This window comes from Pan troglodytes, chromosome 2, assembly GCF_028858775.2.
Source record: "Pan troglodytes isolate AG18354 chromosome 2, NHGRI_mPanTro3-v2.0_pri, whole genome shotgun sequence".
Classification (NCBI taxonomy): domain Eukaryota; kingdom Metazoa; phylum Chordata; class Mammalia; order Primates; family Hominidae; genus Pan; species Pan troglodytes.
Window position 1 is genome coordinate 52,795,841 of NC_086015.1, and position 13,732 is coordinate 52,809,572.

A 13,732-nucleotide genomic window follows, 5' to 3' on the forward strand; every position below is an offset into this window, starting at 1 on the left:
TATGTAAAGTACACTGTAACAAAGCTGATCAAAACAAATGAAACAACATAAAATGTAGTTTCTGATTCAGCAGGTCTGGTGGGGGGCTCCAGAACTTGCATTCCTAACAATTCTAACATCCTCAGATGATGCTGATTGCTGCTGGTCCTGGGACCTCACTGTGAGAAGCCTTGATCCAGTGAGAGACATTGACAAAAGGGACCTACAATAAGCCCCTTTTAATATCATCTTAATTAATGTCCATTCTGTACCACTACCTATCTACCTTGAAGATAGATAGCACTCTATCTTCAAGAGCACAGACCATGAAGAAAACACTATTGACTTCTCACATCTCCTGACATACTTCCTGAAAACCCAGTATGAGACAGGCCTAGAACCTTCAGGATGACTTGAAGGTCCTCTGAATGTTACTTAAAGCACCTTAGGTTCAGAAGCAAATGTGGCCAGTTAACATCTCCCATTTCTGAATCTCAGCACTACATTCTTACCATACCAGGATACCTGCTCTGAAACACAGCTCACACCACTGGCCTTTGCTAATATTGTTTTCTTGCTTTGAAGGACCTTTCCCTGATCCCAAACATTGAAACTGCACTTGTTTTTTAAGCCCATCTTAAATGGCATTTCCTCAATGAAACCATATGTATTACTTCCATTTCTATGTTCTCACTGTCGTTCATACTCTCCTTCATTATAGTGCTTATCATATCTGGTCCTACCTATCTTAATAAATGTTTATAGAATATTCCAATTTCTAATTAAAAGAATTATTAATAGTAACGGCTCCTAGAAAACAAATACATTTAGAGATGTGACTCAGAGTAGACATCATATTTTTGTTAGTCCTTTATCTCTTCCAAGGGAGCTTTTTTCTCCCCTTTTATGGTAAGTCTGATTAGTCCTTGTGTTCTAGTGGGGCCAACTCCACCCACAGGACCCACACCTGACCAATCTGAGCCTTTCCTCCTCGTAGTCTCAGTACTGGGTTCTAGGATAAGCATATCACCCAACCTAGACCAACCATGTATCTTCTCCGTGCTCTTGAGCCAGAACCATAGGCAGATAAGCTTATACCTGGAAAAGTCCAATACTATTTATGTTTAATTAAAAATACAAACACAGCGGACAAAGAAAATTATCAGACAATACTCATTACAATGATCTAGCCCACTGTTTAGTAATCTTTACATCTTACAAATTTGGTTAATCACTGAAGACTGTGAACTCTGATTTGTGTTAGATTAGCCAAAAGGATGCCTTTGTGTCAAATATAGAAAGTTAGAGGGCAGAACTCTTTAACCTTCCCCAGGTTCTAATAGCAATGGATGAAACTTACTTAAGGTCAAAAGAAAATGACATCAAAAGAACAAACACTAGAAGCCAAGGAAAGGTGAAAGGAAGCAAGAGATCTGCACGTGTCAGTAAGATGGACGTCAATAAGCTTCAGAGGACTACATAATAGTCCTTTGAAGTATGATCTATTACCTGGTAATAAGAGCTCCCAACAGTGGGAGAACATAGAAGGTTTTTTGGTTTTTTTTTGAAATGGAGTCTTGCTCTGTTGCCCAGGCTGGAGGCAGTGGCGCAATCTCGACTCACTGCAACCTTTGCCTCCTGGGTTCCAGCAATTCTCCCGCCTCAGCCTCCCAAGTAGCTGGGATTACAGGCATGGGCCACCACACCCAGCTAATTTTTGTATTTTTAGTAGAGATGGAGTTTTACCATGTTGGCCAGGCTGGTCTTGAACTCCTGGCCTCAAGTGATCCACCTGCCTCAGCCTCCCGAAGTGTTGGGATTACAGTCGTGAGCCACTGCGTCCGGCAAGAAGTTTTTGAGATAAATGATGTACTAGTTCTTCAGGGGTGACTTCCAGGAAAGGAGCTGCGTAAAGCCCTCACTCACCTGAGTGATTATGCGTTCTCCATCCTTATAGATCTTCTCTCCTATTACATCCACAATCTTCATTCGTTCTGACACCTGAAACAACAAATTCACAAATAAAAGGAAAAGACCTTAATTGAAAGTCACAATAGCTATGCAGCACAGAAATAGGATTAGAATAGTATGATTTGAAAACCTAACAACAGAATAGTTTTAAAAGCTTTTCCTGATCCCCATGAACAGATTCTTATTCAAGCCACTTTACCTCTAGTGATTTAAGGAGGGGCACAGACTCAATAAATGATTCAAACATCTTCCTCTTCTTTGCATTATTTTTCACTATGATTCTTCTAAAAGTCACCCGGTCCTACAAGAAAGAATATGAAAATTCTAGTAAATGCCTATATACAGGTACATCTATGGTTTAATTAACTGGCCAAAGCAAATATTAGAGGAATATGTAAGTTACTGTGTTAATTAAGTGTTTAATGATACTTCAGTCTTGAGTCATCACTGGAAGTAAAGGACCTGTAGCCTGAGCCAGCCAGATGCCCACATGCTGTTGCTTGCTATCTAGCACTCAATAGGTGCCACCTATGGGTCATAAATAGAACCCAAAACAGAAAACACCTAAACATTTGTGAGCTCACTGTCACTGTTCAATATCAAAAAAGACACCTCTAGTGAGCCGAGATCATGTCACTGCACTCCAGCCTGGGTGACAGAGTGAGACCCTCAGATCATGTCACTGCACTCCAGCCTGGGTGACAGAGTGAGACCCTCATTTCAAAAAAAAAAAAAAAAAAAAAAAAAAAGAGACACCTCACCAAAAGAGAGAATAAAACAATCATTTAATCCTTAGAATCCAGGATTTTAAAAAACTTAAAAAATCCAAAACAATTCGATTGTTCTTGCCTAAAAAAAGAACAATTAGATTGTTCTTACCCTAAAAAAGTTTACAATCTTAATGGGGAGATAATATAAAATATCAAAATATGAAGGTTGGCTGAATGCAGTGGCTCACTGCCTGTACTCCTAGCATTTTGGGAGGCTAAGGTGGGCAAATTGCTTGAGCCCAGGAGTATGAGACCAGCCTAGCCAACATGGTGAAACACCCTCTCTACGAAAAAATACACAAAAAAAGTTAGCTGGGCATGGTGGCACTTGTCTGTACTTGGGTGGCTGAGGTGAAAGGCTCACCAGAGCCTGAGAGGTCAAAGCTGCAGTGAGTTGTGATTGTACCACTGCATTCCAGCCTGGGCAGCAGAGTGACACTATGTCCCAAAAACAACAATATCAACAACAACAACAACAACAACAACAACAAAATACATAGGAATAAAAAGTCTACATTTCAAGGACAGGTGCAGTGGCTCACACCTGTAATCCCAGCATTCTGGGAGGCTGAGTCAGACAGATCACTTGAGCTCAGGAGTTCAAGACCAGGCTGTGCAACATGGTGAAACCACATCTCTACAAAAAATACAAAAATTAGCTGGGCATGGTGGCGTTTGTCTAGTCCCAGCTAGTTGGGAGGCTGAGGCTGGAGAATCACTTGAGCTCAGGAGGCTAAGGTTGCAGTGAGCTGAGATTGCGCCACTGCACTCCAGCCTGGGTGACATAAGTTGAAACCGTGTCTCAAAAAAAAATAAAATAAAAATTAAAAGTCTACAGTTCAAGACAGCATATGAGCATATGAAATGTGCTTGGTGAAACTACAGAAGACAAGTGCCACATAAATTTCAAGGTAAGAAGGGGAGATCACAGTAGGCAGGAGTGATCAAAGATTATTTTGCAGCAAAAATGTCTGGGACCTGAAAGAGAGGTAGGATTTAAGTTAATGGAGAGACATGGGAGGAATACGCAAGATGGAAGGCAGGCATATGAAAGATACCTTGACTCTAGCAAGTCATGGATTCCTTCTGTTTTATTTTGAGATAGGGTCCCCCAATGTTGTCCAGGCTGGCTTTGAACTCCTGGGGTCAAGTGATCTCCCCACCTCAGCCTCCCAAGTAGCTGGGACTACAGGTACACAACACTGTGCCTGGCTTAGTAAGTAATGGATTCTGATCAGAAGACAGTTAACCAAACCAGGCACTTCTCAGATATGTGTACACATGTGCAGGGAGATACATGTGAGAATGTTAATTGCTTAGTCTTAGATTCCTAAATGGGCAAGCAGTTATTTGTATCTAAGTTAACTACCTTTCTTCCACCTCAGGCTATCAGGACTATACATATATACATTTTGTTAGAAAGTATAATAATGGGCTGGGCGCAGTGGCTCATGCCTGTAATCCCAGAACTTTGGGAGGCCGAGGCGGACGGATCGCTTGAGGTCAGGAGTTCAAGACCAGCCTGGCCAATATGGTGAAACCACATCTCTACTAAAAATACAAAAATTAGCCAGGCATGGTGGTGGGCGCCTGTAATCCCAGCTTCTTGGGACGCTGAGACAGGAGAATCACTTGAACCTGGGAGGCAGAGGTTGCAGTCAGCCGAGATCATGCCACTGCACTCCAGCCTGGGTAACAGAGCGAGACCCTGCCTCGAAAAAAAATAAAAACAAAACAATATTTTAGGCTGTGTGTGGTGGTTCATGCCTGTAATCACTGCACTTTGGGAGGCCAAGGCAGGAGGATCGCTTGAGGCTAGGAATTCAAGACCAGCCTGGGCAACACAATGAGACCTCAACTCTATTTAAAACACAAAAACAGGCTGGACGCAGTGGCTCACACCTATAATCCCAGCACTTTGGGAGGCTGAGGGGGGCGGATCACGAGGTCAGGAGATCGAGACCATCCTGGCTAACACAATGAAACCCCGTCTCTACTAAAAATACAAAAAATTAGCTGGGCGTGGCGGCACGCGCCTGCAGTCCCAGCTACTAGGGAGGCTGAGACAGGAGAATCGCTTGAACCTGGGAGGTGGAGGTTGCAGTGAGCCAAGATCACACCACTGCACTCTAGCCTGGGAGACAGAGCGAGACTCCATCTCAAAAAAAAAAACAAACAAAAAAACCCCACAAAAACAGAAAACCCCAATATTTTATTTATTTATTTATTTTAAAAAAACCCATACAGGCTGGGAACAGTGGCTCACGACTGTATTCCCAGGACTTTGGGAGGCTGAGGTGGGTGGATTGTTTGAGCCCAGAAGTTTGAGAACAGCCTGGGCAACATGGCGAAACCCATCTGTACAAAAAATACAAAAATTAGCCAGGCGTGGTGGCGTGCACTTGTGGTCCCAGTTACTGGGGAGGCAGAGGTGGGAGGATTGCTTGAGCCCTGGGAGGCGAAGTTGCAGTGAGGTGTGAGAGCACCACTGCACTCCAGCCTGGCCAACAGAGTGAGACCGTCTCAAAAGATAGATAGATAGATAGATAGATAGATAGATAGATAGATAGATAGATAGATACAGACAGACAGACAGACACACACACACACATAGATACATAGATAGATAAAATAAAAGGCCTGGCACAGTGGCTCACACCTATAATCCCAGCATTTTGGGAGGCCAAAGTGGGTGGATCACTTGAGGTCAGGAGTTCGAGACCAGCCTGGCCAACATGGTGAAATCTCGTGTCTACTAAAAATACAAAAATTAGCTGGGCATGGTGGTGTACACCTATAGTCCCAGCTACTTGGGAGGCTGAGGCACGAGAATTACTTGAACCCTGGAGGCAGAGGATGCAGTGAGCCGAGATCACACCACTATACTCCAGCCTGGGCAACAGAGACTCCGTCTCAAAATAAATAAATAAATAAATATTTAAAAATAAACACACAGAGGGCAGCAAAGTTAACTCCCAATATTTTACAAATCCACCTACAGTGTAACAAAGATTAGTACAATTGCAATAGCAAACAATATTTCAGCTGGGCGCATGGCTCACGCCTGTAATCCCAGCACTTTGGGAGGCTGCGGTGGGTGGATCACTTGAGGTCAGGAGTTCGAAACCAGCCTAGCCAACATGGTGAATTCCCATCTCTAACAAAAATATAAAAAATTAGCCAGTACTGTTGGCACATGCCTATAATCCCAGCTATGCAGGAGGCTGAGGCAGGAGAATTGCTTGAATCCTGGAGGCGGAGGTTGCAGTGAGCCGAGATAATGCCACTGGACTCCAGCCTGGATGACAGAGCAAGAGTCCATCTCAAAAACAACAACAACAACAAATTTCTAACTAAAGAGAAAACAACAAATATCTTTTTTTTTTTTTTTTTTTCTTTTTTGAGACAGAGTCTCGCTCTGCCACCCAGGCTGGAGTACAGTGGCACAATCTCGGCTCACTGCAAGCTCCGCCTCCCTGGTTCACGCCATTCTCCTGCTTCAGCCTCCTGAGTAGCTGGGACTACAGGCGCCTGCCACCGCGCCCGGCTAATTTTTTGTATTTTTAGTAGAGACGGGGTTTCACCGTGTTAGCCAGGATGGTCTCAATCTCCTGACCTCATGATCCGCCCGCCTTGGCCTCCCAAAGTGCTGGTATTACAGGCGTCAGCCACTGCGCCCGACCACAACAAATATCTCTTACAGCGACTTTTTTTTTTTTGAGATGGAGTTTCGTTCTTGTTGACCAGGTTGGAGTGCAATGGCGCAATCTTGCCTCACCGCAACCTCCGTCTCCCAGGTTCAAGTGATTCTCCTGCCTTGGCTTCCGGAGTAGCTAGGATTATAGGCATGCGCCACCATGCCCGGCTAATTTTGTATTTTTTAGTAGAGACGGGGTTTCTCCGTGTTTGTCAGGCTGGTCTCCAACTCCTGACCTCAGGTGATCTGCCCACCTTGGCCTCCGAAGTGCTGGGATTACAGGCACGAGCCACTACGCCCAGCAAGCGACTTTTTTTTTTTGAGACAGAGTCTCACTCTGTCACTCAGCAGGCTGGAGTGTAGTGGCATGATCACAGCTCACTGCAGCCTTGACCTCTTGGGCCCAGGTGATCCTCCCAACTCAGCGTCCCAAGTAGGTGGGACTACAGGCATGTGCCGCCGCATCAGCTAATTTCTTATTTTTCATAGAGACAGGGTTTCACCACGTTGCCCATGCTGGTCTTGAATTCCTAGGCTCATGTGATTTGCCCACCGTGGCCTCCCAAAGTACTGGGATTACAGCATGAGTCACCACACCCAGCTGGTTCTACCCCTTTTTACGCATGCTTTAACACTTCCCAAAACTCTCTTTTCATGTGGTGCAAGGCCAGTTCCCATGGCTGTGGAGAATATAAAAAAAGCACCAGACATCAACATAGCCTTTGATGAGCATCCAATCGAGCAGTGAAGAGGAAATTCCCACAGGCAGCAAGTGGTCAGAGGCAAGCAAACACCCCTGAAGTTCAAAAGAGAAAAGGAGTGCTACTCTCTCCTGTGACTGCAGGAATTTCCCAGGAAACCTTCTATTGACTTTCAATAAAGCAAGAGAAAGCAAAAGAGACTACATATAGGGGCCGTGATGGCAGCTGCCCACTATAAAAGCAGGAATGTAGGATCCAACTTGAAAAACTCAGTGACGACACCAGATCCTCCCTACTTCGACCTCAGAAGGCATTTCCAAGGCCTTGTGAGGCCCAAAGAAGAAGTCAGGCTGGAGAGGACCTTCTGTGAGTTACTTTCCTAGAGGTGGTATTGAAGCTTTGGAAGAGTCTGGGCTTGCAAAGCAAGTGAATGAACAGGAGAAAAGTAGAGGCCAAAAGGATATCTTGATAGGTCACTGACCTAAGAAAGCAAGGAGAAGAGGAAACGACTGCCAAAGGCAAGGAAATAGAAAGAATAGGAGTCTTAGGAAAGGAAGTCTCAGGAAAAGAAGGGTGGTGAGTAGCACCATGGCCATGGGGAGCTTGTGCCATCATTCTGTGAACACCCACCTTGTACCAGGCACTAAGGGAGTCACTTCTCTTATGCCCATGTATTTAATCCTCATACCCCAGCCACAAAGCAGGTGGTTTTACAGCTCAATATACAGTTTTCAATTTTCATCGAGACTTGGTCTTAGAGATTATCCAAGAATGGGTTATTTGGCCGGGTGCGGTGGCTCTTGCCTGTAATCCCAGCACTTTGGGAGGCCGAGGTGGGCAGATCACCTGAGGTCAGGAGTTCGAGACCAGCCTGGCCAACATGGTGAAACTCCACTTCTACTAAAAATACAAAAATTGGCTGGGCGTGGTGGCACACGTGCACACGTCTGTAATCCCAGCTACTCAGGAGGCCGAGGCAGGAGAATTGCTTGAACCCAGGAGGCAGAGGTTGCAGTGAGCCAAGATCATCTCAAAAAATAAAAAAAGAAAGAATGTGTTATTTGGCTGGGCACAGTGGCTCATGCCTACAATTCCAGCACTTTGGGAGGCCAAGGCAGGAGGACTGCTTGAGCCCAGAAGTTCAAGACCAGCCTGAGCAACATAGTGAGACTCTGTCTTTACAAAAAAAAAAAAAAAAGTCAGGTGTGGTGGTGCACACCTGTAGTCCCAGCTACTTGGGAGGCTGAGGTGGGAGGATTGCTTGAGCTCAGGAGGTCAAGGCTGCAGTTAGCCCCTGCTCACACCAAAAAGAATGTTATTTAATTTCTAAGTGTCTGGAGATCTGTTATTGATTTTTAGTTTCTTTCTTTCAATTGTAGTTGGAGAACACATTCTGATTTCATTTTTTCTTTAAATTTTCATTATTTCTTAAAATTTTAAATAGAGATGTGGTCTCACTATGCTGCCCAGGTAGGTCTCAAATTCCTGGACTCAATCCTCCCACCTCAACCTCCCAAAGTGCTGGGATAACAGGCTTGAGCCACTGTGGTTGGCCTGATTTCAAATCTTTTACATTTTTTAAGTTTTATTTTATATTCCAGGATATGGCCTATTTGGGTGAATGTTCCATGGGCTTGAAAAAAATGTTCATTCTGTTGTTGCTGTGTGCAGTGTTCTATAAATTTCAGATAGCTTTTGTTAATTAATGGTGTTAAGTTCTTCTATATCCTAGCTGACACTAGCTGATTTTCTGTTTAGCTGTTCGTTCTTTTGTTTTGTTTTGTTTTTGAGATGGAGTTTTGCTTTTGTTGAATATACCTGTTAGAAGATCTGGATTTCAGGCTTTCCAGCACCCCATCTGGGATATATGGGAACCTGGGAACTCACTGTCATGTCTTTCCTCAAGCCCCAATATCCCTAGATAGTCTGCCTTCTTCTTTCCACCTTTCAGGGTCTTCCTATGTTTGCTCTATTATGTCCATAGTTGTTTGTGTGTGTGTTTAAGTTTTTAAGTGAGAACACTAGCATGGAATAGGGCTATTCCATCTTGGTCTGAACCAGTAGTTAGCACCAGGCTTATTATTTGATTTTGTATTTTTTGAGATGGAGTCTTGCTCAGTCGCCCAGGCTAGAGTGCAGTGGCGTGATCTTGGCTCACTGCAACCTCCGCCTCCTGGGACTACAGGCGCCCATCACCATGACTGGCCAATTTTCATATTTTTAGTAGAGACACGGTTTTACCATGTTGCTCAGGCTGGTCTCGAACTCCTGACCTCAAGTGATCTTCCCGCCTTGGCCTCCCCAAGTGCTGGGATTACAGGTGTGAGTCACCGTGCCTGGCCCCCATTATTTATTATTCCCCTATACAAATCTGTTCTTGAGTTTTTCAATCATTGAGTCCCCAAGTGTGTGACCTATCCTTAAGTCACTGTATCTCTTTCAGGAGCACTCTTAATTTAACATCAAGATGTCACAATAAAGTGCTTTTTTTTTTTGAGATGGAGTCTCGCTGTGTCACCCAGGCTGGAGTACAGTGGCGCGATCTCGGCTCACTGCAAGCTCCACCTCCCGAGTTCACGCCATTCTCCTGTCTCAGCCTCCCAACTAGCTGGGACTACACATGCCCACCACCACACCTGGCTATTTTTTTTTGTATTTTTCAGTAGAGATGGGGTTTCACCGTGTTAGCCAGGATGGCTGTAAGATATAGTGTAAATCAACAGCCCAAGGACAGAGACACAGAAAGGGAATTAATACTGTGCCTTGCAAGGGGAACGATTTCTCTCACTCACCAGTCCCCAAAGGGAGCCTTCTGAGGTAGCAACAATGGTAGCAGCTCTCGGGGTGTTGTACATCAGAGCTAGTTCTCCAAAACTGCCACGGTTGTCATATTGACCAACAGAGCGGGTTTGATCATCTTTTGTTACTAAAATGTCATAAGTTCCCCTAGAAGAATGACAAAGAATAATTTCATTAGTTACTTCTGATAATAAATGTTAAGAACTGGCAGGTACATATAATAGAAAATGTTGTTTTAAGAGATTTCCAATGGAACTTTGCTAGTATATAAAAAAAACATATTTTTGTATTTTGACTTTGTACTGTGTCCTATAACCTTGCTAAACTCACTTATTAATTCTAGTAGCCTTTTTGTGGCATCCTTGGAATTTTCTTTTTTTTTTTTTTTTTTTTTTTTTTGAGACGGAGTCTCGCTCTGTCACCCAGGCTGGAGTGCAGGGGCGGTATCTCAGCTCACTGCAAGCTCCACCTCCTGGGCTCACGCCATTCTCCTGCCTCAGCCTCCCGAGTAGCTGGGACTACAGGCACGTGCCACCATGCCTGGCTAATTTTTTTGTATTTTTAGTAGAGACAGGGTTTCACCATGTTAGCAGGATGGTCTCAATCTCCTGGCTTCGTGATCCGCCCGCCTCAGCCTCCCAAAGTGCTGGGATTACAGGTGTGAGCCACCATACCCGGCTGGAATTTTCTACATAGAGGATCATGTCACCTGAAACAAAGTTTTAATACTTCCTTTCCAATCTATATGCCCCTTCCTTTTTTTCCCCCATCTTTAACTTAAATATATATATATATATACACACACACACATATATACATACACATAAATATATATATACACATATATATATTTTTTGACATATATACTTTTTTGAGACAGGGTCTTGCTCTGTCACCCAGGCTGGAGTGCAGAGGCACAATCATGGCTCATTGCAGCCTCCACCTCCTGGCCCCAAGCAATCCTCTCACCTCAGCCCCCTGAGTAGCTGTGACCACAGACATGTGCCACCACACCTGGCTAATATTTTATTTTTGTAGAGATGGGGTCTCACTATGTTGCCCAAGCTGGTCTGGAACTCCTGGGCTCAAGCAATCCTCCTGTCTCAGCCTCCCAAAGTACTGGGATTAAAGGCATGAGCCACCATGCCTGGCCTAATTTTTTTTCTTTTATTAATATATAATATTTTACATAATTTATGGCGTACATGTGAGTGTTTGTTGCGTGCATAGAATGGGTAATGATTAAGTCAGGGTAACTGGGGTATCCATCACCTTGGATATATGTCCTTTCTATGTGTCAGTATCATTTCATGTCCTCTCTTCTATTAATAGTTACTTTGAAATATGCTAAATATTGTCACCCAAGTATAGTCACCTTATCATGCTATAAAACATTAGAACTTGCCAGGTGCAGTGGCTCACACCTGTAATCTCAGCACTTTAGGAAGCTAAACTGGGAGGGTTGCTTGAGCCCAGGAGTTTGAGACAATCCTGGGCAACGTATGGAGACTTCTCTCCACAAAAAGGAAAAAACAAGACATTAAAATTTATTTCTTCTATCTAACTGTATGTTTGTACCCATTAGCCAACTTTTCTTCATCCACCCACCACCCTTCTCAGTTTCTGGTATATATCATTCTATTCTCTATGTCTACGATATCAATGTTCTTTAGCATTCACATGTGAGCAAGAACATGTGGTATTTGTCTTCCTGTGCCTATCTTATTTACCTTAATATAGCAACCTCCATGTTGCTACAAATGACATGACTTCTTTCTTTTTTATGGTCAAATGGTATTTCATTGTGTACTATGCCACACTTTCTTTCTTTCTTCCTTTTTTCCTTGCCTCCCTCCCTCCCTCTCTTCCTTTCTTTGCCTTATTGCATTGACTATAACCTCCAGTACAATATTAAGTGGAAGTGGTGAAAGCAAACATCCTTGCCTTATTCTGAGTTGTAAGAAAAAACAATTTTTCACCATTAAATATGACATTAGCTGTAGGTTTTTAATAAATGCCTTTAGTCTAGTTAGGGAAAGTTATTTTTGTTGCTAGTTTACTGAGCATTTTCATCACAAAAAGATGTTGAGTTTTGTCAAATGCTTTGCTGTAGGTATTGATATGAATGCATGGGTTTTCTTTCATAGTCTGTTAAAACAAAGATTAAAACAAAGCAGGTCGGGCACGGTGGCTCAAGCCTGTAATCCCAGCGCTTTGGGAGGCCAAGGTGGGTGGATCACCTGAGGTCAGGAGTTCGAGACTAGCCTGGCCAATCTGGTGAAACCCCGTCTCTACTAAAAATACAAAAATTAGCTGGGCGGGTGGCGGGTGCCTGTAATTCCAGCTACTCGGGAGGCTGAGGCAGGAGAATCACTTGAAACCTGCAGGCAGAGGTTGCAGTGAGCCGAGATCACGTCATTGCACTCCAGCCTGGGCGACAGAACGAGACTCTGTCTCAAAACAAACAAACAAACAAACAAAACGATACAATTATTTATCTATTGATCGGCAATAATGGCTAAAAAAAAAAAAAATCAGAGCTAACAAGCAGAAATAGGCACTCTCAACATACCACTGAGGGAAACATAAACTTTTCAGTTTCTGCAAGATAATTAAAACATATAGCAAACGCCTTAAAAAGACCCTTTGATATTGCAATTCCATTTCTAGTCATTCCAAGAGAGATAATCAAAGATACCGCAAAAGATTTAATTGCCAGGATTTCACCAGGTAATATTTATAATAATAAAAACTATAAGTAATTTCATCTGCTAATAATAGGAGATGGGTCAAATACATGTTTCTATCTATATTATGGAGTCATTAAAAATAATGACAGAGGCTGGGTGCAGTGGCTCACGCCTGTAATCCCAGCACTTTGGGAGGCCGAGGTGAGTGGATCACCTGAGGTCAGGAGTTCGAGACCAGCCTGGCCAACCTGGTGAAACCCCGTCTCTCCTAAAAATACAAAAATTAGCTGGGTGGGTGGCAGGTGCCTGTAATCCCAGCTACTCGGGAGGCTGAGGCAGGAGAATCACTTGAAACCAGGACGTGGAGGTTGCAGTGAGCCAAGATCGCATCATTGCACTCCAGCCTGGGCAACAGAGAGAGGCTCAGTCTCAAAACAAACAAACAAACAAACAAACAAATGATACAATTATTTATCTAGTGATTGGCAATAATTGCTAAGGAAAAAATATTCAGAACTGACAAGCATTTGCAGAAATAGGCACTCTCAACATACCACTGAGGGAAACATAAACTTTTCAGTTTCTGCAAGGTAATTAAAACTTATAGCAAATGCCTTAAAAAGACCCTTTGATATAGCAATTCCATTTCTAGTCATTCCAAAAGAGATAATCAAAGATACTGCAAAAGATTTAATTGCCAGGATTTCACCAGGTAATATCTATAATAGTAAAAACTATAAGTAATTTCATCTGCTAATAATAGGAGATGGGTCAAATACATGTTTCTATATATATCCTGGAGTCATTAAATATAATGACAGAGGCTAGGCATGGTGGCTCACGCCTGTGTGTGTGTGTGTGTATGTGTATATATATATATATATAAAATAATAATGACAGAGTATGGCTGGGCACAGTGGCTCACCTGTAGTCCCAGCACTTTGGGAGGCTGAGGCAGACAGATCACCTGAGGTCAGGAGTTCGAGACCAGCCTGGCCAACATGGTAAAACCCTGTGTCTACTAAAAATACAGAAATTAGCTGGGTGTGGTGGCATGTGCCTGTAATCCCAGCTACTCGGGAGACTGAGGCAGGAGAATCACTTGAAACTGGGAGGCAGAGGTTG

At 43.4% G+C, this 13,732-nt stretch overlaps 1 protein-coding gene across 5 annotated transcripts in view; it reads right to left on the reverse strand.

Moving 5' to 3' along the window:
- The window catches only part of PRKAR2A (protein kinase cAMP-dependent type II regulatory subunit alpha), a 110,953-nt gene that overhangs the window by 24,820 nt on the left and 72,401 nt on the right, over nt 1–13,732 (reverse strand). For all 5 annotated transcript variants that reach the window (XM_016939862.2, XM_063805070.1, XM_016939863.3 and 2 more), the window contains 3 exon segments: nt 9,911–10,064; nt 2,150–2,251; nt 1,906–1,980 (listed from right to left, as the gene is read on the reverse strand). In XM_016939862.2, the coding sequence (XP_016795351.1) occupies nt 1,906–1,980; nt 2,150–2,251; nt 9,911–10,064 (331 nt within the window).